This window comes from Dendrobium catenatum, unplaced genomic scaffold, assembly GCF_001605985.2.
Source record: "Dendrobium catenatum unplaced genomic scaffold, ASM160598v2 fragScaff_scaffold_665, whole genome shotgun sequence".
In the NCBI taxonomy this organism is placed as follows: Eukaryota; Viridiplantae; Streptophyta; class Magnoliopsida; order Asparagales; family Orchidaceae; genus Dendrobium; species Dendrobium catenatum.
The window spans coordinates 2,538,138-2,565,087 of NW_021319127.1; the positions used below are offsets into that span (position 1 = coordinate 2,538,138).

Consider the following 26,950-nt stretch of genomic DNA (forward strand, 5'->3'; position numbering starts at 1 on the left):
ATTATAGCAAAGGGTTATTTTAATTAAAAAGAAGCACCCAATATTCAAGAATTTCTTGCATTTTTAAGATTTTGAGGACCATTTTTTAATGTTTGGCTTTCAACTTTGGCACTCGCAAATCTAGTAGAGCATTTATAATTATTTTAGAACAAATTTGATTAATTTTGTGTCTAAATTTTTAATTATTTTTATTTCAACCAATACACCAAGTTCATGGAAGGCCGAAGTTATATTTTAGAAGGGTCTATGTTGATGTTTAGGGAGTAATCATGCCTTGTAATATTTTCAAAAGCTTAACTTCATGCCATTGCATATTTTTGGACAATATAGACTTTGAAGTCCGAAAATAAGAAAGTAAATCATACATCATCCAAACATTTCATTCGACCATGAATGAATCTTAATGTAAAATTTGAATTAGAAAATTTCATAATTAAATTTAGAATCATTCAAAGTCTAATTTCAGTAAACTTAGAGTTTAGTTGAATGCGTCAATAACACAAATTCAATGATACTAAAAGTGAAATGATTCAAGTCCAAATTAACCAAAATCAAGCACTTGAAGTATGATTGAAATTTTTAATATCGTAATTTGAGGACCAAATAATCTTCGCCTTTTGTGTGCTTATAGTTAAAGCAAACATTTCAGTTAGCCTATGAGCATTCATTTCTAAAGTCATTTAAGTACATAAAGTTTGAACGAGTGATTTATAACTAAGGGTATCGACATGGGTTATCTAATGAATTGTTTTGGATTTTGGCTGGATTTAGCAAAATTCCACGAAACAAAATCATAATTAAAACATGATTTTTCACGTGAAGAAGACATGTTCTTGGACTGATAGCTTGGAGACACGAATAACTTTAGAACTTTATGTGACATTCAATACCAATGATCATTGTTAGCAACTATTGTTCCGTCGCTTGACCACCCTCACCCGTTTGGCATTGTTTGACTGTTTAACGTCATCTATCTGCCAATGTTTGAACGCCATCATTCGACTATTGTTATTAAATAATTAGTGCTTGATTAACCTCATTAGATCTATATCATCACCTTTAATTATTTCTCAAATAAGCTATATTATAATTATATGAGAACATTAAGAGGAAGAACGAACCTCTTTAATTTTACTTATACATCTGATGAATATTTAATCCAAATTAGTCTTCATCATTTTTCCTTATTTATTTTTTCACGTAAAGTCTTAATTGATTTATATATTATTTTTTATATTTGTATGTGCAAGATATTTTTTTTATAAAAGTAGGATATACAATTATATTTCTATTTCCATAAATATTCTAGCAACTAAGAAAAAGACATAAGAATAATCACATTATTGGTTAGTATGTATTATTTAAACTAAAAAGTTTAGATAAAATGCCATAAATCACAACAATATATCCTTGCTATGTTGGGCTCAACCCGAGTTTGGCCCAACGGTATATAGGTTGAGGCCCGCTTCCAAGCGAAGGACCCGAAATGACCGCGCAATCTCTAATCAGCCCAACAGCGCGTATAGAAATTTGTGGCCAACTGATGGGAGTTCCACTGAACACGCCTTTACCAACTCTAAAATTGTCTCTTTGTGAAGCGGACGTTCGGTTCCGCTCTCCGGCCACGCAGAGTCGGCGAGAGAGCCGAGGTCGAGGTGTGAAGCTTCAGACCTGCGGGGGAGGAAGTCCGCCGGGATTGTGGACGCTGATGCGGAAGTTATTGAACCAAAGAAGATTCGTTTTCCTCTACCTACTGTTTCAATCCGCCTCACATTTTCCTCGCCGGTCGGCTACCATTAGCGTTAGGAATCACACGTGACGGCGTTTTCAAATCTCTCGAAAGCGGTCGGCGAGGGATATTGTGAATAGAAGCAAGGGAGTTTCTGTTTTTTACTTTTCTCTACTCGCCGCTCTCTCTTATCCACTTTTTTCTTCTCGCTCGCCTTTCGCTAGCATCTTCTGGTGAGGTTCTCCGTGGAATAACTATTGCGAATAAGGATGACATTATCCTTCTGTACATTCTCGTTGCCATTCCTTCTTCCACAATGGATTTGGGTTCAGAGGTAAGCCCTAGTCTAAAACGTTGGTTAACTTGTTACTTATGCATTAGGCATGCGATTAAGGTGAAATTGTTTTGATCAGAGAATGTTTCTCTACATTATGGACTAGTTTACTCGTGTATCTGATTTCTATTAAAGGTGGGTCTCGGTTGATCCACACAAAATAGGATTTACACTTGATGGCTTGTTGATTTTTCATCATTATGATCTTTCTTCAATTAGATGAGTTGCCATCGTTTGGGCTGGTTTCTTCTTGCTTGTCAATCCAATCTTTTGTTAAAAGAAGGCTTGGTAGGACTTGTAGAAGCTGCACTTGAAATACGCAGAGAAGGATTTAAGAAGAATTTTGAATAATTATATCTAGAGATCAAAACCCATGAATGTTTTTCATGAAGAAAGGTGTTTTATATAATCATTTAATTTGCTTTAAATATTTGGTAGGATATTTGTCTCATTCAACTAGTCGCTGTGATTGTTCAAGGAAGCCATGGAAATCTCTTCTATTTGAACAGAAAATGACAATTTCCTGTGATTGTGTAAGTTTACAATAATATAAGAAGCTTTATATAGTTTGCTCGTAAATTTCATGCCTCATTGAACTCTTATATATTTTTTTGATCCAAGCAGCTGTAAATATCAAGTGCGAGAATTTGAAGAGAACTGTACTTAAGGCAGCATGTCAAGCGACAAAGTGCTTTTGACTTACAAGCGGAAACGCGTCTCCTTTCAAACTGATTTTATTCATGACACTAGAGGAACCAATTTACCTCCTAATATTCGAAGAGGATCATCATGGATATCTAGTTTTAAATCTGAGTGCGATGCAAATGACGAGAAACTCAACAACCATCATTCAGTAAGAAGGTTTAACACTCTTGTAATATTTTTATTAAAATTCAGATTCACTTTAGAATTTTATAGTTTAGTTAAATGTATGTGTTATGTGGCAGAATAACAAATTTCATCAGCTTTGCCACTAATATTTCTGCTGAATAAAGATGCTGGACAGCCAAGAGCAAACCATTTGAATGATATTTTTCTTTCAATTATCGAGTAACTTATATGAAAATGTTTTTCTAAGATTTGAATATTTAAAAGCTTTATTTTTTTGTTTAATTTTTTACAGAAAGATGTTTTTCATATCTATATATAGTTTTACATATCTATATACAGAAAGATCTTTTCCATATCTATATACAGAAAGATGTTTTCCATATCTATATACAGAAAGATATTTTCCATATCCATATTAATTTCTTACAGAAAGATGTTACATAGTTATGTATGCTAAATAGCATAGATATAATAATTTATTTCAGTATAGTTGTTAAAAAATACTTATTTAAAGTTCACTGTTATGTACATTAAATGGTAATAGTTAGTAAACAGATACAAGGATATGCCTATTTTATAGCTGAATAATATTGCGATGATGACTAACCATTGTTAATTGGTTATTGGGCATTCTGATGAAGATATGTATATTTATTAATGATCTCTTTTAAATACATGTACATTAACAAATGTTGTAAAAGAGATTTTTGCAAAATATGTTTGATAACTCATATATTACTCAACATGAGTGAATGAAGAATGATGATTAATAACCTGACCCTAAATAGTTGGGGATAAGGCTAATGATTATGATGATTGTATTTATAATTTGTTAATTATAGTAGAATTTAAAAAAAATGATTTATATTTACATATGTAATTCTTTTTTTTTTTTTTTAATATTTACTTGAACTCATTTCATTTTATAAAGCTAGTTTGTAAATTACATTTATTATAAATTGTAAGCTTACTTGAGCTGTTTATAAACTTCTTCCTTTTGCACGCATCATCATAATCATCAACCTAATCCTAAGTATTTGGCTCCAACTTTTTGAGTTACAATTTCTAATTCATTATTATCGAGCAAATTGTAAGCTTATCTGGGGTGTTTATAAACTTCTTTGTGCATTATCATCATTCATCTTAACCAAATTGTTTGGCACCAACTTTAAGAATCAATATTTTTTAATTTATTCTTATAGAGCATTGCATGTGTGGTATTAATTTAATTTTTTACAAATCCTTTCTCACAATCTCTATCATGCCACTTTTGGTCAAATTTTTCTTTTTAATCCTTTCACGTCTGCCACCTTATTGGCTATCTTTTACCTTCCATTTTACATGCTCAAAACACTCAAATCCATTTTTAGCTACATTTTCTTTAATGTTTTATACTTTAATTTCTTTATTATTCTTATTTCTGACTTATTTTATTTTATTTTTACCACACATTCATCTTAATTAATTGTTTATATCCAAGGCTAATTATAATTTTATCTACTTCTCATCATTTTCTATAATTACATTCTGCTATTCAGATTTCTCTATTTCAATTACTCAAACCTACCCTTGAAATTATTCCCTCATATCCCCATTTTTTGTATGATTGGCAGATTCAAGATAGTTAAATTTATCCAAGCCAGATATCAATTTACCATTAGATAATAATGATTGATAATTATCAATTTCACTCTGGTTAAAATTGGATATCATATGCTGTTTTTTTTTCTAGCTATACTTCACGTATTATCTTGTAAAAATTTCATAAATTGTTGTAGTTTTTTTCTTTTTTGAGAAAATGTCTAATTTATTGAAACAATTTCATTTGTAAATAACATGAGCAATGTTGAGTACATGATATATAAATGGACATCTCTAGAGGTCTTATTCTTGAAATTTGCTATCTGAACGTCAGTTTGTCCGTTATTAAATACTTTGCAACATGATAGACAATCAATTAGTGAGATGAAACCAACGAATTATAATCTCATTTATTGGATATGAAGAGTTTGGTATGCTGTGCTATTGCCAATCTCATGGAATGAAGATATGTTATATTCTTGTTAGGATTTAAATCATGCACTTCTATCTGATAGAGTGGTGGGTTAGTCCATCACACTAACACTCTCTCTCCCTCTCTATTTCTCTATTTCTGGCACCGTGCCATCACCCGTAACCCCCCTTTCACACTACCACTCCATTCTTTCTCTGGGCATGTTTTTATATATCCATTTACCATGCAATTTTCCGACAAACTTGCCCAAAGGACAACGGTGCTCTTCTGAGTTTTTCTTCTCCTCAAACAGGGCGATGCCTATTTTAGCTTTGAATCTGATCCAACTAGTGTGAATGTACCCATTTATCTATTACTCTTAGTGATATGTATGAGTTCCTGAACTTTTTTTTTTAGGTTTCTTGATCTGCATAGTGGGATAAAGGCTTGTTGTTGTTGTTGTTGATCTTTCCAATTAGTTTTCTGTCTCTTACAAGAACTTCCCTTCATTCGCTGCTCCCAAATTCCAGGACATTGAATCTGTTTGCATTTTTTAAGAAAATTTCTATGACCTGGACTTATTTCTTGCCAAGCCTTCTCTAGATTCATTGGTGCTGCTTTCTTTCTCCATTCGAGTTTTTGAATCTAAGCTACATTGCGCAGGGAGCAACCCGCTGCATTGCCATTTGACTTCTGTACCCTTGTTTGACTGAATGCTTTGGGACAGCTGTTCAATTGTAACCTTAGGCCTCTTTGTTCAGTGAATCAAGAGGGAACATTGAAATGTTTGAGGATTGATTTAGAATCACCTTTGCTTCATACTGTGACGATAAAGTGAAGCACAGTGCTTGTTCCCACTGCTTTGGAAAGTGTTACATTTTATAAAATAATATAATACTTTATGCAATTGCCCTAGAAATACATAGGAAGGTTCCAGTGTATTGATACATTAAATGATGGAAGCTGCAGTACATTTTTTTAATTTGATGTGTTATTTAAATTCATTGTAATGGAGCCATTTCCAGTTCATAACTAATAGTCAATATTTTTATAAAATAAAGTGATACCTGCTACTATAGGTTTAATTATCTTTCTATTATATAAAAGAACAAGTATATAAATGATGACGCAGCTTCTAGTGTTAAAACTAGAAGTTTAATTGAAATGCCTAAGTAGTACCACCCATAAGAGTAAACGTAGACTTTGTAAAGTTATCTTGAACCTTGGTATGTGTTACGCCGGCCCAGGAGGGGCCGGTTGGACCGGTCCAACCCGGACCGGTCCGGGTCTTCTCGCGACGGAACCGCAGCCAACAGGCGGAACCGAGCGGAGGGAGCAAAGTCGACGGGGGCCAGGGAAGAATTTTGGGAGGGAAATTTTGAATGCGAGGGGCTGTTTAGACATTTTGTAAAACTCCTTTATGGTTAATTAGGAGGTTAGGAGGAAAAGGGGGGATTATCTTGCATTTGAATTTTGTTGGGAGATCTAGGGTTTGTGTTCTTGGGCTCTAGGCTACGGCTAGAGATTTGGAGAGTCATTCCTTCCTCTCGGATTGAAGGAAATTGTATCTTTGTTTGTGTTCTCGAATCTACTAGTGAAATATATTGTTTTTCTCCATTTTCCTTGAGTTTTCTCCACTAAAACTGCTGCGATTTGCTGTTTTTCTGCTGAAAACAGCAGTTTTCTCTTGTTTTGGTATTGATTTCGGTTAGGTTTACTTGCGAACCCAAGTATTTCCTATCAGTATGATGAACAGACCCATGTATTGGGCAACAAAGATGTTATCAAATCTAAGTTCAGTATGATCGAAAATGGAATAATATAATGTATGTCATGTAAAAATTAGGAAGGTTGAAATGACAAATGATTTTTAATATGGACTTAGTAGCAGTTCAACTTGAAGATAATTTGGAAACTGAACTTGTTTTGTGATTAGACTTTTGGGGGGGGGGGGGGGGGTGGCCGGTTTGGGTATGCTAACGTTGAATTTAAATTTATAAAACAGGTGCTATCTAACTCAATGAACTTGTTGCTGATTCATACATGGACAAGAAAATTATAATTTAATATTGTATTATAAATCATTTTCTACAAGTAAAAGTGTTTTTTGTTTAAATACAAATAAGAAATAAGTAACTGGTCATCTATTCTTTTTAATTATTTGAGTAAATAAATAAATTGATCTTTAGATTTTTTAGGTTTTAAAGTCTCATACTTTTTATGGTGTTTAATTTTGGGTATGTTTGGGGCAACTTTCTCATTGTTTAGTTTTTCAAATTACTATCATATTTCCATTTGGCTATTATTTTTTGTTGCATTTTAAAAAAATTTGTGTTGAAAGTTACTTTTTATAATTAGATATGTTAGTGTGTGGTAGCTGCTTAAAACCTGCATTCTGAAGTTTTCAAAAAGAAGATATTTATAATACCCACGATAATTAAAAAAAAAGTTGCTTTTCCCCCAACAATTTTATAGCTACATTTACAAAGAGCTATAATTACCTCAAATTGACCCTTAGTTGTCTACCTATCAAATCTTAACCATTTTAGCTCTATCATCAATTTTATCATTTATTTAGATAGAAAGTAGTAATGGGAAGCTTTTCAGGGGGTATTTTGGATTTATTGGGGTCAATCCCATTGGTTTGAGCTAGCATTAAGTAGTGAGATTAATAATAAAAAGTTTAAAGCTACCTAATCATATCTCGCTCAAAGAAATGGTAAAATTGATGATAAGACCAAATTTTAATAAATTTGGGGAGTTGAGAGACTAAATTTTACATCTGAAAAAGTTTGGGATTAAAATAAAAACAACTGATAATTCTAGGGACCATTTTGTTCATCCATTCATTGTTTACTGTTGTTTTGACATGGTCATTTAATGTTGTCAAAGTTTGAAGTAGATAAACTTTTGTTTTGCTCTTATACATTTTTATTTTGTCTATGATAAAAGCACTTTATGAGCTTATGCACATGTTGGTGTGTTTGGTTGTCTACAAGTTTTTATGTGTCCACTCATTTGCATATGGCTAAATGCCTTTATATATGTGTGCGCACATGTGTTTATATTTATCTTTATCGTTTAAAGCAGATTGAATATAAGATCACTAGCTTTTGCCTTGTGGTGAAGGTTTGATTTATTCTAACGTTTAAAGCTTATATGTGTACGAACCCCATTATTAATTGCTGCTTCTTATTTAGAGAGAACTTTGGCTTAAAAATTTGCAATCTTACTCTTTATTTTGACAATCCTCTTATCTAAATAACATTCAATATAAAACCATTATATAACTGCACCATGCATGAAAACATGTTTATGAGGTTGATGGTAAAATCCATCAACATCTTATAATTTTTCAATCTTGGGATTTACCAAGAAGACACTAATCTAGATGGTCAGAAAACCTTGAATGTGATTACTAAGCATCAAGTCATGAACTTCTTGTGATTGTTGGCCTTTTAAGTGATGGAGCCTTGGCTATGATAATGTAATTCTAAGTTAGGGTGTTGGTTTTGATTCTTGGTATTATTAAGTCAGGGAGCTTTAGTTATAATTATTTGGACCCATTTAGGGTAAGTTGTTCTTTCATCTGGGATAGTTCCTAATGGACAGGGGGGTGACATTGTGCCACCACTCTTCACTTCTTAGGATACAATGTAGAGTAGTCATGTCAATGTACTGATATGTATGATTATCTGATAAGTTTCGAACCTAACTTCCTCATCAAAAAATGTTGAGTTTGTTTACTTTCATTTATTAATATTTTCATTTCATGAATTCATTAGAATTCTTAGTTTTGTTTCGGTTGTTTTAGATTTTAAACATTTAAACAATGTGCTATTTATAATGCTATGATGTAATTAATGTTATTATTATTGTTGAATGCAACTTGATTTAAACTTTTAAGCATCTCCTCCTTTTTTTGGATTTCCACCAAATTTCGGGTTTCCACCACTCCCTTGTCCACCAGTGGCTCCCCTTGCCTCCGATGATGTCGTTTTGGGTTGGGCCTCAAGAAACTTACTCGGCATTTCTTCCACGACGACAAACCTTCCATCTATCTTTTCATGAACGGATGAAAACTTATTTTCAAACTTTGAAAATTGTTTCACAAAATTTGTTCTTAATTGGCCGTTCTCCCATTCCAATACTTCTACTTTTCTTTCGATCATAGATACCCTGAATTGATGCTCTGATACCAATTTGTTAGGAAACACTTGTGCAAATTCAAGAAAAGGAAGTTGAATTTCATCAAAAATAAAAGCAACAGTTACGAAGAACAACGTGCCAAACATGGAAGAAAACCTTTATGATTGATGAACCAGGGAAGAAAACAAACACGATATAATGGATCTTCAATTTGAGAGGAAGATATGATTCTTCCAATCCCTAGCCGTCGGCTAGAACCCAAATAACTAAAGAGAAAACTAAATGCAGCAAAAAAAAAAATCTCTAATTCTAGGAAAAAACTTTGCTAAAAGCATACAATCATAAATGAAATTAAAAAAAGGTCCTCCTTTTGAAATTTCCCTCCTAAACCCCTTTTCTGCTATTGGACCCCACCCTGGCATCTATTAGGGCGGAACAAGTGCCTCTGGTAGAATAAAGCCAGTTCAGACTGGATCGTCTGGACGGTTATAGAGACCGGTCTATCAAAATTCTTCTGTCCTTCTGGACAATATTTTCATTAATGTTTTTTCTTGATTAATATTATGCTAGCTTGATTTTAAACTTTGTTGGATTTAGTAGAAGTGCGAATTTAACTTGGTAGGGCATGAATATAGTCCTATTGTCTTCTTATGAATGTCCTTCAAATAATAGATCTTTGATGCATAGACACGGACACGGCGACACAGATACGACATGACACGGATACGAGACACATCAGTTATTGAAAATATAGGACACAGACATGGGTTGGACACGGTACTATAGTTTTTTATATTTAAAAAAAGTGTATAAAATTAAATGAGTATAATTTTAAAAATAATTTAAAAATAATAAGTCATTTAATTAGAATTTGTGTTTAAAATGATTAGTAGTAAGATGTCGAGAGTCAGACGTCAATGCTGTTTATCAGTCACTGAGAGAGGAGATGAAAATACCTTCATTGCCAAAAAGAAATGAAAATGAGAATATTCTATCATTCGATGATTGGGTTTTAAGTGCGAACGTTGATCCCGTCAAATATAATAAATTATATTTGAAAAAAATTCATAAAATATTTAAGATATGCTTGTCGGACACGCGTGTCCAATTTGTATTTAATATTTTTTAATCGGACAAGTTTTCGACGTGTCCGACACGTGTCGGAGGAGTGTCGTGTCAGATACGGTGTCGGACATTGCACGCCTCTTTGAGGAGAAGTGTCGGTGCATCATAGTAGAAGATACTACAACAATAACAAGCCTTTATTCCACTACGTGTGGTTGACTTAATAAATCTTTTTTCTCCATTGTGTTATATTATGAGTAAAATTCTTATTTAAAACTAATAAAAATAGGTCATTTTAAATATTTTTTAACCAAGTCTTTTTAGATCTATTTTAAGTTTCTTGACAGAGGTTGGATCTAATTCATCTACTCTTCTAACAGGGCCATTGGAAGGCTGAAATTTAATGCTACTAAACCATCTAAAGCGGCTCTCTCTAATCTTATATGTCACTATAGCTACTCCAACCTTTTCATATGTATATACTCATTTTACATTTTGTCTCTAAGTTCTTACCCATTCATTTACCCGAGTATCCTTATCTTTGTAACACTTAAATTTATACTTCTCTTTTAATGGTTAATATTCTACACCATAAAGCATTGCAGATCTCACCGCCATCTTATAAAAATTTCTCTTAAGTTTGCTAGGTACTTTTCTATCACACAACAGGCTCGATGCATTCCTCTGCTTCAACCATCTAACTTTAATGGTACTAATAATATCTCAATTTATTTCATGACCGCTTTGAACACCATACCTGAGATATCTAAAACATGGTCTCTTTTTAATGACTTTGTCATCGAATGTCACAATCCCTTCGTTAGATCTATTATTACTAAAATTACACTATATGTATTCGATTTTAGGTCTACTCACACGAAAACCTTTAAACTTTAATGTTGACCTCCATAATTCAAGTTTTTCATCAACTCCTCAAGTCTTATCAACAAGAAGAATATCTTTAGCAAAACGCATGCACCAATGTATAGCCTCTGCAAATGTCTAGTAAGAACATTTATAACTAAAGAAAAATGATGTGCTTAAAGGTGATCCTTTAGGTAAACCAACTGAAATAGGAAAAATATTTGGTTAAAACACCCTGTGTTTGAACACAAGTAACAACTCCTATATACATATCCTTATTGACTTGAATATAAGTATTATTAACTTATTCCTTTTCTAGAACTCTCTAGGGCACCTCCTTTGAAACTTTATCATATTCTTTTTCTAAATCAATAAATATCATACATAAATCCTCCTTATTTTCTCTGTACTTTTCATCAAACCTCTCAACAAATGTTAGCTTTCATATAAGCTTCCATAGTAGATCTACTCTGAATTCAAATTGATTTTGAGAAATATTAATATGATGTCATAATTTATGCTTAATTACTCTCTCTCCCATACTTTTAATATATGGCATATTAATTTAATTCATCTATAATTTTCACACTTTTTGTGCATTACATTTTTTTTAATTAGGAATCAACACAATCTTTCTTCACTTATCTATTAGCTTTTTTTGTCTTCAAAATAATTTTAAAAAGTTTAGTAAGTCAAGAAATTCCTTGATCTCCTAAGCATTAGGTCCTATTGATTTTCCACGTTTTATTTATATTATAGCCTCTCTAACTTCGGCATTACTAATATGATGATAAAAATAAAAAATTATATTTTCATTTAGGGTGTTAAGTCACTAAAATCAATTGTATTCTCACAACTTTTGTTGAAAAGTTTATCGAAATATCTCATTCACTATGTTGAATATCTTTTTCTAAAAAAATACTTTTTTATCTTTATCTTTAATGCACTTCACTTGACCTAAATTTTTACTTCTCCTATTTCTTTGCTCGGCTATCTTATACATATATATCTTTAGCCCTCATTATTATCTAATATATTATATAAATTATTAAAAACTAAATTCTTTGAATCACATATTACTTTCTTAGATTCCGTTGGGCCATCTATATCTATCCCAATTATCCAAACTCTTACATCTAAACAAATTTTTATAACAAAGCTTCTTAAATTATATCTTTCATTATATACCATCTTCAAATAGTAGATAGTCTCCTTAAATAGTGTCTTCCATTATATACCATCTTCACTGTTTATTGTTTTTGGTTGTGGTGAATCTGATGTCAGTGAGAACCTGCTGTGATAACTATTCTTTTATGTATCATCTTCAATGCATTCTACCTTCTGCTGAAAAGGTTTTCGTGTGATTTTATCTTTGGAATTTCTTTTTTTTTTCTCGTATGTCAAATAATCAATCTCGTCATTTTCACATTACGTACGATTTACCAGAAACTTGTATTTAAAAGGCAGGCCTTCATTTTACCTGCAGGCTTTTTTAAAAAATTTTGATTTTCTTTTTGAAGACTTTCGATACCTTTAACCAAAATTCCTGAGCGTTGAAAGCATCACGAGTCAAATAAAGATATAGCATTAAGATTTTGCTTGATGGCATGTAAACGTCTTCCGAAGTTCTAACTGTTGAACTGATTTCTGCACAATTCTTTGTTATGATGCTTCTTTCACAGGGAAAACGTCAATGCTCCACTTGCAATGGCAGATGTGGATTCACTGAATGTCTGCAGGAACATATTCCACCAACCAAAGAAATGAAGCAAAGTCAAATAACTGTGCAAAAAGACATGGGACCTATGGTACTTCGTTCCAGCAGGGTTTTGAGTAGTATAAAAGTTGAGAATGTTTCCAAGCAGGCAACCTCCCCTACAGTGACTAGATCTCGGAGTAATAATAAAGATATTGTTCAGATGGATGGTTCTGGCAGAAAATCTGGACTAGACTACATGACATGTGCTGAAGAGAGATCAACGGCTCTATTGGCAGTCCATGATCTAATGGGTAACCCAATCAATTTGAATGTGAATTTAGCCACTGAAGGAGTATACAGTTCTGGATGTCCAGAAGTTGGTGCTAAGATGGGCCTACATTCTGATAACAGTGATGATGTATTATTTAATGATGCAGCTTTGAAGGAGCATTCCTGTGCCCAACTGATTACTTTTTCAAGAAGAGCAAAAACGAAGCAGGATGCAGGTGAAAGGATAACAGACAGAAATTCTAAAATTGTGGAGAAACAAAGTGTTTCTGCCATAAGTAGCCATTGTGTTGTAGGAGCTAACTTTGGTTGTGAAGGTTCATCTCAAAAGTGTAGGTTTGAGGAACAGGTTAACTGTCAACCTATGTATCTTGAAAATTGTGTGGTCCCCTCTTCACAAGTAGATGTTGCAGATGAGGTATGATATTTACTCTTAATTTTCTGATTTTTCTAACATTTTAATAACATACATTAATGCCTAGCATAGTAAAATTTTCTCTTTAATCGCTACAGTTTGTGTGACCTTTTACCAGCAAATCTTTGAAACCATCTTAATTGTGTGGCTTGTATCAAGCTGGTGCGCTTGTGTACATGTATTTATGTACTTTTTGTATTTTTGTATTTAGTGTGATTAATTGAAAATCTTTTTTTTTTTATTGGAAAGAGCTGTAAGGAAAAGTGAAATGTATTCTTATACATTTTGATCTCTATAAGGAAAAGTGAAATGATTTACCATGTTTATATCATACAACCCTTGTGGATGGTCTAGTGGCCCTTTGATACTTGGCTATGATGGAGGATGACCATGAAAGAAATAGAGAAGATAAAACGAAAAATTAAAAGTTGAACTTACTGATAAACTAAATAAAAAGGATTGCAAGAAGTGGCTCATGCTTAAACATAGGGTATATTCATTTTCCTCAACAAGTCAATGAAGACAATTCAAGCAAACTCCTTCACAAAGTTCTTCAAATCACAAAGCTAGCACATAAGATATCCCAAATGCAAATATACAAAGGATGGATAATCATCATCGAGTCCTTCAAGCACAAAGCGTACCGATGACAACCTTCATTGGATCAACAAGCTATCATGGCAGAGTTAAAGTTCAATGCACTTCTTGCATCAACATTTTTTTACCTCGGGAGATCTGCAAAGGAGAACCCTCTGTGTAACATACCAACACCTATGATGCACGGACACGGACACGGGGACACGGACACGACATGACACGACACGGGACACGGTTTTTTTTGAAAATATAGGACACGGGTACGGCGCGGACACGACAATACATTTTTTTTATATAGTGTGTGTGTGTGTGTGTGTGTGTATATATATATATATATATTATATATATATATATATATATATATATATATAATATATATATATATATTAATGTAATATCATATTAAAAATGACAAACAAATAATAAATGAATAACATGATAACTTGTCTAGCTTATAATATAAAATATTTAGTACAAAATATCTAGTACAACCACAAAAATATAAGCAAATAATCACTTACTACAACATCTAGCATTCAAGCTTCAACTATATGATTAGCTTTAGAGGTTTGTTTTTTGCCTTCAATATCATCATCATTGAATATCACTGTTTTCAACTCTGATTCAATAAGAGAAAGATTTGTAATTGTGCAAAAGAGAGGAGATGAAAATACCTTCATTGCCAAAGAGAAATGAAAATGAGAATATTCGATGAATGAGTATTAAATGCTGACGTTGATTTGGTGTTGTAGATGGGAAATAACAAATTTAGTTTAAATTTCGCCAAACATAAGAAATTATATTTTAAAAAAAATTATAAAATATTTAAGATACGTGTGTCGGACACGCGTGTCCAATTTGTTTTTAATATTTTTTTAATCGGACACATTTTCGGCGTGTCCGACACGTGTCGGAGGAGTGTCGGACGAGTGTCGTGTCGGACACGGTGTCGGACACTGCACGCCTCTTTGAGGAGAAGTGTCGGTGCATCATAGACCAACACAAACATTTGGAGATCCAAGGTCAATCAGTTGCAACAAATATGATTTACTCTAGATGCTTAGCTTATTTGTTGACCTCTGTATATGTGTTGCAATCAATTCGAGAGAGGGCAGTCAGAATTGGGATTAACTGACGTGTTGTCACGCATATCGAGTTTGAAATGCCTTGTTGAAAATCACTCAAACGTTGCCCGTTAATGAAACAGACAATGCTGACTTGTTTAGGATGCCGAATTTACCAAAGAAGAGTCACAAGTGCGCAACTTAATCAAACAATGGTGAAAACGATGAATTACCAACTAGACGTTGCATAAAGTTGCTCGATTGTCCTTCATTTTTGAAACGGACTTTGTCAATGAGTTTGAAACATCAAAATTACCCATATTGACACCCATATTACTTGTGTCGTGAGTCGAAAAATGAAATTTATCAGCGCACAAGGCGACAACATGCTAATCGAGACACATGAGAAGTAAGAAATTGCACGAGATGGCTATTCACATCTTTTAGTTTGTAAATTATTATTTTTTTTATTATTAAAATTATAAGATTTTTATAAGATTTTTAAAATTATATATATATATATATATCGCCGAGTCCTCATCAATGTCTTGTCATTATACTAAATAAAAAAGGTATAAACCCATAAGCTCATCTCTCTATTTGTACACTCTCTACTTTCGATGCTTGCACCTTTAATTAATCCCAACACTAGCTCTACTGAATTGCCTACATCTTCACTCCGCCCAATCTCCCTAGCTCGTATTCGAACACAACAACTAAACACCCAATTTGCCACACCTTCTCCCAAGCTTGCAACCACAACCTCCCTACTTGTGCACCATACACCAACTCTCTTCCTCCTCTTTATATCAAAACCCCTCCTATCGCGACAATCCCTATCTCCTCTCTCTCCAAGCCTGCAGCCTCTTTTGACTCCTACGCACATCCAATCGGCCGACTTAGCACCCTCCAAGCCATTGATTTATTTTCCACCTTGCCACCTAGCCTAGCCTCAACAACCACTCTCTCGGGCGACTGTAGCCCAACCCTATCCAAGCCACAACCTACTCTCTCTCTCTCTCACACACACACAAACCCAACAACTTGAGACCCCCTAGCACCACCTACCTGTCTGTGCCCAACCAAACTTTGCCTCCCCTTGCCATTCTCTCTATATTGAGAGAAGTCCTAGCGCAATCTCTCTCTTTCTCTCAACTTCTCTCATCATCTCTCTCCCTAAATCTCTCTCAACCTTTATGATGCGGATATCAGATCATGGAAAGTGTATTAGCGACGAGGACGATAATCTACGGCTACGATCGCATCTCTTTAATTTTGATTGATATATCGTATTTTATTATTAGTGTCCTTTTCCACTTTTACCCTCACTTGAGGGACTAGATGCATGTAACCCCAAGGGGGTAATTTGGTCTTTTGTTTTGTTCTTGTATGAGGGCCTATTTATAGCCTTATTTTCCCTCTTATGATGGAGGAATGAATGAATGAATGAAGATTTGATGATGAAATTTCCTGCAATTTTTTTTTGGGTGAGAGTTTGAGAGCTTGGAGTGAAGTCCCTGGGAGAGGGAAAGCGGATCAACCACCAACCTTGGAAGAGTTCGGGTTCGTGGCTTTTCTCCCTATCTTTCTTCCCTTTCTCCACCTCCCTTCCTCTCTACAGCTGGGGCCCCTAGTTCGGTCGCACCTCCCTCCTCCCCCACTCAAGCCGCCAACCCTCCCTCATAAACCCATCCCACCGCCGGCCACAAGGACTGCCAAACCCACCTCCCTACCTCACGGTTAACCTCTTCCCCCACCTTCCTTCCCATTCGGTTAGCCATCCCCCTCGCCCAAACCACCAACCACCCAAGCCCTAACCTAGCCGCCGACTCACCCCTCTCCCCTTGGCTTTACTTCTTTCCAAACTTGGGTTAATGAGATTGAGAGGGAAAACAATTCAAATTTTGAAATCAAATTTCAGAATTGAAATCTTTCCTATTTGGGATAATCTATATTTAGAAAGTTTTAACTCTCCAATTCAAAATTCAAATTTGAATTAAAAAGGAGAGCTGAGTCATCCATCCCTCATAACCTAATTAATTCAATCTAGGAAACCCTCATTAAATTTCCTCCAAAAGCTCTCCCTCTCTTCGAAGCCGCCGCCCCTCCCCCTTTTCTTTCCTCTTCAACCCCCCCCCCATTCAACCTGTGAAAATTGCTGTCACAGGTTCGCTACTTGCTGTCCAACAGTTCGAGCATGGATTCATTGCTGTCAAAGCCATCCCAGGAGCTACCAAGCACCGTCTACATCCTCTCAAGCCATCAACCACCACCGGACTTCGTTTGATTTCATTCTTTGGGTGACACTCTTCCTCTACTCGCTTGCCTTCTTAGTTCACTTTGTAATTGTAGTTATTAATGGAATCATGGAGATCATACCAACTACCCTCCGCTAAAACTTAATAAGCTAGAGAGTGTTGAATGAGGGGATCCTTGCATAGTAACTAATCTGATTGTTAGCATAGGGATTTTGTTGAAAACCTACCATGTATGCAACGTTAGATTAATTGATTATTTTATGATCTTAACTTCTACACATGTGATTTGGCCTAAGCTTATTTTATCACCTTATTCTTTTGTTTTATCGTTTAAACTCATCAAAAGTTTTGCTTATTATTGCTCTATAAATTTGAAACGTGCAAATTTCTTATCCAATCATTTTTGCATTTATGTTCTACATCACTTTATCTCTTTAAATAGAGAGCTAACTTCCTCTCTCTATGTTCTCTTCGTTCGAAACAAAGAGAGAGTTTTCATCCTTGTTATCTTTTCCACTCCCCCTCTGTTTAAATAGGGAGCTTCCATTCTCCCTCTCATTTCTCTCTCTCTCTTCCCTCTCTCCTCACATTCTCTCTCTAAATAGAGAGCTTGCTCTCTAAGTTTCTTTTGCTATTTCCCACTCTCTTTCTCTCTGTATATATAAATTTATATACTGTAATATTGTATATATTAGAAAAAATATAGAGAGCAAAATAAAACAATTTAAAATAAAAGAAAATATTTATATTTAATATAAGAGAGGAAATTCAAAAAAGGAAAGAAAATTTTGTTTTTAATCGCCTCACAATCTTCTCTCTATGTTGTTATCAACATCACTCATTGAGGCATAATTTCAAAATGCTAAAATTAAATATCCGTGAGCGTTGTTCCGGCTCGACGGGGAATTTTGTCAGATTAAATAACCCTGCATGTTATTCCAATGTTGCAGGAAAATTTGCGTAATACTATGCGTGCATGTTATTCCAACGCGGTAGGGAAAGTTGTGCTATCGTTGGTGCAGATGATGAAGACCTTGCTTGCTTTCTTAAGCACGTTTGGAAAGAAGAGCCTGGTTGCAATGCCACATGGTATTGAGCATTTTGCTTTTTTATAAGCAAGGTGGGTTAACCTAGCATTCCCCATAGATGTCCCCAACATGAGAGAGAGGCCAGGAGGTTGTTGAAATCTTGTCTTATTGCCAATTAAATATAAGATAACAAAAAGACTTCCATGACTAAAAATGCAACCAAATAAAAATTTAAATGACCGTTGAGGGTAAATAATGAAAACAGATAAAATGCAATGTTTGTTGCTTCAAACGAGCAAAATCAAACATGGGCAGGAGTCTTGTAATGAATATGACAACTAGCCTATGAGCAAGAATTTGGAACTTGTAATGAACACGACAAAAGGCTACAAGTATGTACACGACATTTTGACTCCAAGTGAATGCCTTATTTTTACAATTACACAAAAAAATAAATGAAAATTTGGCAATGTAAAAAAATATATAAAGATCTTTAGTCGCTTTCAATGCAACCAAATTTGCAACATATACGCACAAGCAGACATAAGACATCTTTTGAAATTTTAAAATAAATCATTGTGTGAATTTTAACAATAAATTATTGTGCAAACAATCAAATCCTTTTTGTTTTAAATTTCATATCCATCAAAATTTAATTTTTAAAGTTCAAGCATAGTCGCCTCGCTAAGTTTGCCATAATATTGAGAAGTGTGCAGCAGGTCCAAGATGCATACCATGGCATCGAGGAGTGTGCCACAACCTTAGGAATTTCACAAGTTTGAGAAGTGTGTCATAGCCTCGAGAAGCATGCAATAGCCTTGTGAAGCGTGCTAACGCCCCAAGAATTGAGTCATTTCCTTGAATAACATGCTATAAGTTTGAAAAGCGTACAATTGTCACCAAAAAGCATTCTATTATTTTAAAGAATAAGAAAATTCAGAGAATAATGAATAATGTGTGCATAAAAAATGTGCAAATATGTTAAAGGCGTGGTATTGCATTGTATAAGTGCATTGAAAAGTATGCAAGTATGTTGTGTAATTGCATAAACAAACATGCACATCATTTGAAATAAAATTTAAATTTATTACATTTTTTTAACAAACATGCAAAATGCACAAATGCAATATCTGACAATTGTTGTGAAAGGTCAAAAGCAAGATAAGCTAAAAATCTTATTTTTGAATTCAAAATTCCACAACGTGCTAAATGTCCAAACACAAAGTTTGAGAATGTTGTGCATGATTAAAAGTGAGCTAAAGTTAAATCCCTTTTTCAAATTAAACATTTGTATGTGCTCCGACATATATATCAAACACCTAAATTTGAAGTTTGAGAATATTGCTGATGCGGACATCGGCACGAAGATCTGACGCATCTATCACAGGAGGCGTCGTAAATCGATTGCTCTAATTTAAATTGTTATTTAAAATTTATTTTATGAATTTTAGCTATTATTTTATGTTATTTCATGTTTTACCCCTAGGTTAGTTTATTTGAGTGTTATGGCCTAAGGGGCATTTTTGTAATTTTTTATTTTCTCATGTTATGGCCTATATATAGGGGCCTTAAGCTATTGTAATATGATGATTAATTTGATTTGAAAATTTTGTGTTTTCCACACTTGTGTTCTTTTTGAGAGAGGACGAGAGTGAGATTTCTATGAGAGAAATCGAGAGTTTCACCAGCCGCAGGATGGGTCCGGGCTCGTGACGTGAAGTCCCTTGGAGAAGGGCAAACGAATCACCCACCAACCTTGGAGACGGTCGGGTTCGTGGTTTTCTCTTTGTATTTTCGTCTTCATTCACCACTCTCCTCTTTGCATCTTTCGTTTTATCTTCTATCGTTGTTTTGTTTTGTCATCTTTTCTTCCTCCCTCAACTTCACGGTCCAAGCTCCATACCGAGCTCACCAAAAACCACCGGCCACCCATCCAGAAATTCCTCCAAATCGCCAGCCATGGCTCCCTAGCCGCCGGCCTCATCCTTTCCCCTATTTCCTTGGATTTCCTAATTTGGGGTGCATGACATTAGGGCTTAATTTGAAATTCAAATTGTTTAAAATTTGAAATTCAAATTTCTTTCCTAATTTAGTCCATTTTTGAAAAGTGCTTAATTCCATTCAATTGAAATTTAAATTCAAATTCTAATTTATTGGCTCCCTTTCATAACTCCTAAATTCAAATCTATGAACATTAATTTACCAAACTCCCTCCTCTCTCCCCTTGGATGCCGCCGACCCCATTACTCTCCCTCATTAAATCATTGTCTAATTATTTCCTAAAACTCCATTCTAGCTCTAGGAAATAATTTCAAAATCCTGAATTTCCTCTTAGCCGAGAATTACCACTTCACTTTAGGAAGTAATCCCACCGCCTCACCCCATCTGCCACCGATCACTCCCCTTATTAAATACTTGTGAAATCTGTCCAGGTTTCTTAATTATGCCTTTGCAGTAAGTAACGGTTACTCCTTTTGGAAATATTTCGAAACTTGAAACTCCTCCTGCTGCTGGATAGGAAATTAATTTCCTCCCTCTCATACCCGTTTCGCCCCTTCATTAGCTTGGGTTTTAATTTATTTCCTCTGAATTATTTGAGTAATTAATGCTCCACCAATCAGTCAATCAAAGCCCAATTACGATTCCATCCAAGCTGGCTGAAATTTTCAAAATCTGTCCACAGGAAAGGCAGATTTGGGGAAAGAAATGAATGGGCTAACCTCCTGTCAGCCGAAGCATTCAAGGCCTCCCTTGGGTTTCTCCTCTCCCCACGTATTCTCTTCCAAATCAAGCCGAATTCTCCCTGGACTACTTCCTATCAGATTTCCTTCAGATTTTTTACTCAAAATCCTACCCGTTCTACATCAGTTTGGTACAGAGCATGGATTCAGATCGACTTGGAAGGACTCTAGACTGGATGGTAGGTCAAGTGGCCGCCATTAGTCAACATTTCAAGGAGACTCAAGCAGACTTAGCCGACTACCACCGTCAGACAATCAAACGGTTCGATGACCTAGAGCGAGGTAGGACAGACCCATCGCTCTACACCTCTTCAAGATCCCCTTCGTCAAAGGATAGGAAAAAGGCACTAAGAAACAGAGAAAGAGTGGATAGAGTTGAAAAATGGCTGGAGGCCAATGAAGCTTTCTATTTCCCACTCACGGTGCAAATCAAAGAAAAAAATAAGGTGACCAAGGAAGAAGAAGATGAATTGGTCGACAAGGAAAAATGCGTGACAGCAAATCCTGCAGAGAGAGACTTGGTTGGCTCAATTTCAACTCCTACAGAAGCAAAGGTTTCTCCTGACCCAGTGAACACTCCTATAACAGAGAAGGTTGAGGAAGCTCTGGAGGTGATATCCATCGAACTCCATATTGATCCTATCACCAGTGAAGCCATCGAGGAGAGTGAACAAGTTTCTGCAGGCGAAAAGAAGTGCGACAGTTTGGAAGGTGATCCCTTGACTCGGGTTGAGGAAATTGGCGAGCTTAAGTGCCTATTGGGTTTATTACCCATTTCGGAGGATGAAACTATGTCTCCAAAGAACCGTCCAAAGTTGTACCTGGGCAGTTGCGATGCTAACTCGACGGAGTCGAGTATTCTCCCACCTGGGGAGAATGATGCGGACATCGGCACAAAGATCTGGCGCATCTATCACAGGAGGCGTCGTAAATCGACTGCTCTAATTTAAATTGTTATTTAAAATTTATTTTATGAATTTTAGCTATTATTTTATATTATTTCCTGTTTTACCCCTATGTTAGTTTATTTGAGTGTTATGGCCCAGGGGGCATTTTTGTAATTTTTTATTTTATCATGTTATTGCATATATATAGGGCCTTAAGCTATTGTAATATGATGGTTAATTTGATTTGAAAATTTTGTGTTTTCCACACTTGTGTTCTTCTTGAGAGAGGACGATAGTGAGATTTCTATGAGAGAAATCGAGAGTTTCACCAGCAGCAGGATGGGTCCGGGTTTGTGACGTGAAGTCCCTTGGAGAAGGGCAAACGAATCACCCACCAACCTTGGAGACGGCCGGGTTCGTGGTTTTCTCTTTGTATTTTCGTCTTCATTCACCACCCTCTTCTTTGCATCTTTCGTTTTATCTTCTATCGTTGTTTTGTTTTGTCTTCTTTTCTTCCTCCCTCAACTTCACGGTCCAAGCTCCATACCGAGCTCACCAAAAGCCACCGGCCACTCATCCAGAAATTCCTCCAAACCGCCGGCCAAAATAATGAGCAAGATTTAGCCATCATATTGCGCGTGCTAAAATAATGAGCACGATTTAGATTTGTTGTTCTTTTAATTAACATAATTGACAAGGTTGAAAATAATAGAGTAAAAAAAGTTAAAATCTTTAACGATACTTGTTGACAAAAAATGTCAACTAGAGGGGATTATACATGACTTTTAGTATGCCATTAAATTCTAAAGTTAATCACTTGAGATTTAAATTCTAATAAAATTTAAAAACTTAATATTTATCAAAGTTCAAGATATTTCAAGTTAAATCTACTTTTTTAAAACTTAAAATATAAATCCATTCATCTTTTGCACCTATTTGTCGAAGAAGATAAATTTAAAAATAACCTCGGGTCACAAAAAGCATTTGTCTTGTTGAGAATACTACTAATATTAATTCTCAAATAATCTCTTGCTAGTAAAAATGTGACATGTGTTATCTAACATGTTGTTTTACCAGCAAATGCATCATAGGTAATTGGTTATAACAGGGGCCTCTTTGGATCATGTAATTTGGTCGCAGAAAGGTACTATCAAATTATGATTATAGCTAGAACTCATACGCTCCCTAATGGATAAAAACCTTTGAGTAATGAATTATAGGGTATTCTTGATAGGACAAAACCCATCTATTAGCTAAAGTTGACTTGAATTTATCCCATTAGATAAATATCCTCCCCGGTTCTACAAGATACTCTTGGACGGTACAATCAATGGTTGTCAACAAGGATCTTTCAGTTAGGTTGAGTCAACTATTTCTTCTGACTACGTATACTAGAGAATATACGAACTTGGGACATTGGAATCATGAGATCTTGATCGGATTCGCCATCATTTTACCAATCATTCGTTTTAAGTGCTAGGTGATAAATTTTAAATCCTAAACACCAAATCTGTTGTTCTTATACATTGGGTATTTAGTTTTCATCTAATGACTAGGCTTAATCAAAGTTGCTCTCTTGTCAAGCAGGCAAGGGGTAATTATTCATATGGGCTTGTGCTTATGAAAAATTTGAACTCTGATATTGAAGTCATTGCAAAACGAGGACGAAATTTATGGGTAGTGTCTTCTCTTCAGTCTAATTTGCCTTCTGAAAATTGCTTATCATTTGGCTAAAACAATGACTGGAAACCTCGAAAAGTAAAAAAAAAAATATAGCAGTTTTAAACATATCCAAGAATTGTGGGGTGAGAGAGATGAACATACTGCATATCTTAGTGCATTTTTATATCCTGTTTTGAGAAAGTCATTAAGATTTGCATGGCGTGACTTTTGACTTTTGACCCAATGTTTTTTTGGTCCTTTAAATTTCAAGTTCATCTTCGTTAACTGATAAAATCTACTCTGATTTGACTTTGATTTAAAATGGCATGAAGATGGCGGTCAAGGTTGATGCCACGTCAGATTATACTGCAGAGGTGTGTACTGGTTCGATGATGTAAGTGTAGTTCTCACTCAAGCTGCTTTCTCTTTTTTATTTTAGAAACATATTACTTCTTTATATTCAAGGGAGTTTACAAATTCTCCCAATTTGTCAGCAAGAAGAGATTAGATACAAGTTCTGAATGTCTAATGCCTGCTCTCTCTGTCGTGGATACTTGTGAAGAACCATCTAAAGAACTCTTGGCAGTACAACCAAATTATGTTGTCAAAGATTACATTTGTCCACCAAACACTGAACCATCAAACTCAGGTAATAATGCCTTTATTTTTGATGTCGAGGAATCTGGGAGCAAGTTGATCACAGGAACAAACAACTGTGAGAAGAGAATAATCACCTGTATGTCAGAGGAGAGGGAATGTCCTGCTGCTCTGCAGCTCTCTGTTGCACCTACATCTGTTTCCCAAATGAACCTGGAAGCAAACAAACGATCTGATGATGCTTTGCTCGAAAATCATAGAGATTCTCAAAGCTCATCGACTCCAGGCTGCTCCATTGTCTTCACTGATGAAGAAAATGACGCAAGAAGCAAAGAAGTAGAATGGTTGGAAAGCCTTGATAACGTGTTAAGGGAGAAAAAGAAAGATAGATGTACAGGCTCATTGATAGTTGACGATGCTATCAACTGCAGAGAAGGATTCACTTCCTTGACGGCAAACAAGTCAGCAGAGCAATCTGTGAATAATAAGGTGAGAGCCTAGATTATAGCTCATAATCTCTTCCATTATGTCCTGATCTTGCGCTACTCATAGATGAAATTTTTTTTATCTGAAACTGCAGATCCTCAAGCTTATTTATTTATAACACGATATATATTTTTCTACTTTTGTTGCAGAACCTAGTATTTGATTTTGTGAATCATTTAATCATATTACCAGAAAAAACAAACTTACCTGATCCTAGCTGTGAAGAGCAACTGAAAACTGATAAATCTACTTCTTTTACTGATTTTCTGGGTCGTTGTTTGCCTTCAAATTCGGGCGTACCATTGGACTTGAATACTGCTGCGCCACCCTCAGCGTCTCATTTTAGAGACAATCTTTCTATGCATAATTGGAAACATCCGTATTCCCCAAATGAGAATTCATCTTTGTTCAAACATAAAAATATAGCAGAAATGATGCTGAATGGAAAGCGAGGTTCTTTATCAGATAAACCAAAGAGGTATATAAGTGAATGGTCAGAAGAAGAGCTAGATTTTCTATGGATTGGTGTCAGAAGACATGGGGTGGATAATTGGAATGCTATTTTAAGGGATCCAAAGCTGCAATTTGCACAGTCGAGGTTCCCAGAGGATCTTGCCTTGCAATGGGAACAAGAACAGAAGAAGCTTTACAATGGCATTCTGTATCCTCCAGCAAGTTTTTTGAAGACAAATACATTTTCTCCTTCATTGCGGGAAGGTCACTATAATGCTAAAGCTCATTCATATTCTGAGAATCCATTATTTACTGAAACAAAACTCTCTCTTGGTGGTGTATACTTTCATAAGGAGAATATCGCTAAAAGTAGCCCGTTTGGCTTTACTTATCCGACAGCCAGTGAAAGTTCATCCACTTGCCCCTTGCTAGGCAGCTTCTTGTCGATGTCCTTGCATCCTGGAGCTGCAATAAGACCTAAAATCTCCTCCAGTGCATCACGGTCCATGTATCAAAAACAGTTTAGAGAAAGGTCAGTGACTCAACAGAAGCCTGCAGGATTGCCTAAAAGTACAGATCTCCCTCATTGGCTCAAAGAAGCTTGCAGCTCACACCCAAGTCCAAGTGATTTACCATGGCCGCAATTTGTCGCAGCTGGAAATGCTACAAGCTTGATCCATAATGACACTGGGCTTTGCTCTCCCACTGCCAAACATGGCGAGCCACTTACATCTAAAGATCTCAGGGGACGAGGAATCCTGAAAAGAAAAAGCATGATTTCTGGCAAAAATACCGGCATCGTAAAGATCGAAGAAGCATCGACGTCCCTCGAAGATTCTCTAAGCATAAACCTATGTGTCGCGCCAATACAAATTCCTGCCTGCGAAAGGCCTGCAATAAGCATTGCAGCTTCTCATCATCAGAAAAATATTACAGATTTGAGCAATAACATTCCAGTTTCTGTTGTTGTACCAAATGATTTGGTTGTTTTAGATAGTGATGCATCTTCAGAGGAGACAATATCAGATGATCAGAATCGGAGGCCATAGAAAGCTCCCAATCAAGTGGATTGAGAGGTACTAATACAGGATTTTGTAATTCCTGTGCAGTTTTGTTGTATGTATTGATTTTCGTCTGTATTTCTCACCATTCCACTTATCGTAGGTGCAATTGTTCCATAAAAATCTAACGAAATTAGTGGATTGAGGTGTTTTCTTCACAGGGTTATATTAATGCAGTTGGCTGAGGTTTGTTGATGAACCTCAGCGGGGGAACTTAGTAGCTTAGTCCAAGCGGCTATATAGCACATGTAATATACATTTAAACATAATATATAATATATATATTTATAATGCTATTGGTAAGTAGTTTGCAGCATTTGCAACACTTGTCTTATTACTTAGGCTATTTTATTCATCCATGTACTATTATAATGTTAAAAGATTTAAAAGCATTATTTTGGTGGCCTGATATAAAGGATTAATTATTCTATACGGATGCCGAACGCCGTCCGAAGACCAACTAGAATGTGCCACGTTACCCTTGTGTTCGGTATCGCGGCTCAGTACAGTTGACGTGGTGCATTCTGGTTGGTCTCCGGATGACATTCTGTGTCCGATCTTCGCACATAATTTTTCGATATAAAGAATGTAGTTGAATATGTAGGAAAATGTGAATTGTCATAGGTGAAAATTGAACATTGGAACCCAAATGAAATGTTACAATCATTGTGAATAGTGAAATAAAAGATAAATAATAGATGAGGGCATGATTGCATTTGGGTTATAATTAATAAATAAGTGAAATTAGC

General features: G+C 35.2%; 1 protein-coding gene across 2 annotated transcripts; it reads left to right on the forward strand.

The window, feature by feature from the left end:
• The first annotated feature begins 1,542 nt into the window (after positions 1-1,542).
• LOC110092132 lies at positions 1,543-26,504 on the forward strand. 2 transcript variants are annotated; one of them, XM_020816526.2, is made up of 7 exons: positions 1,543-2,063; positions 2,502-2,596; positions 2,688-2,916; positions 12,648-13,370; positions 23,937-23,998; positions 24,099-24,690; positions 24,837-26,504. In XM_020816526.2, exons 3-7 carry the CDS (start codon positions 2,737-2,739, stop codon positions 26,187-26,189), a joined length of 2,910 nt encoding a protein of 969 aa, XP_020672185.1. In that variant the 5' UTR covers positions 1,543-2,063; positions 2,502-2,596; positions 2,688-2,736; the 3' UTR covers positions 26,190-26,504. The 2 variants fall into 2 exon arrangements, with proteins under 2 accessions (XP_020672185.1, XP_020672187.1); XM_020816528.2 differs by lacking the exons at positions 1,543-2,063; positions 2,502-2,596 and having other exon boundaries at positions 2,790-2,924.
• Positions 26,505-26,950: the final 446 nt, after the last annotated feature.

Excerpts from the sequence above, each read along its gene's own strand:
- LOC110092132 (XM_020816526.2), top strand. The coding sequence starts at position 2,737 with ATGTCAAGCGACAAAGTGCTTTTGACTTACAAGCGGAAACGCGTCTCC. Across the intron at positions 23,999-24,098 it reads GTGTGTACTGGTTCGATGAT|CAAGAAGAGATTAGATACAA; the intron begins GTAAGTGTAGTT and ends CCAATTTGTCAG. Across the intron at positions 24,691-24,836 it reads AGCAATCTGTGAATAATAAG|AACCTAGTATTTGATTTTGT; the intron begins GTGAGAGCCTAG and ends CTTTTGTTGCAG.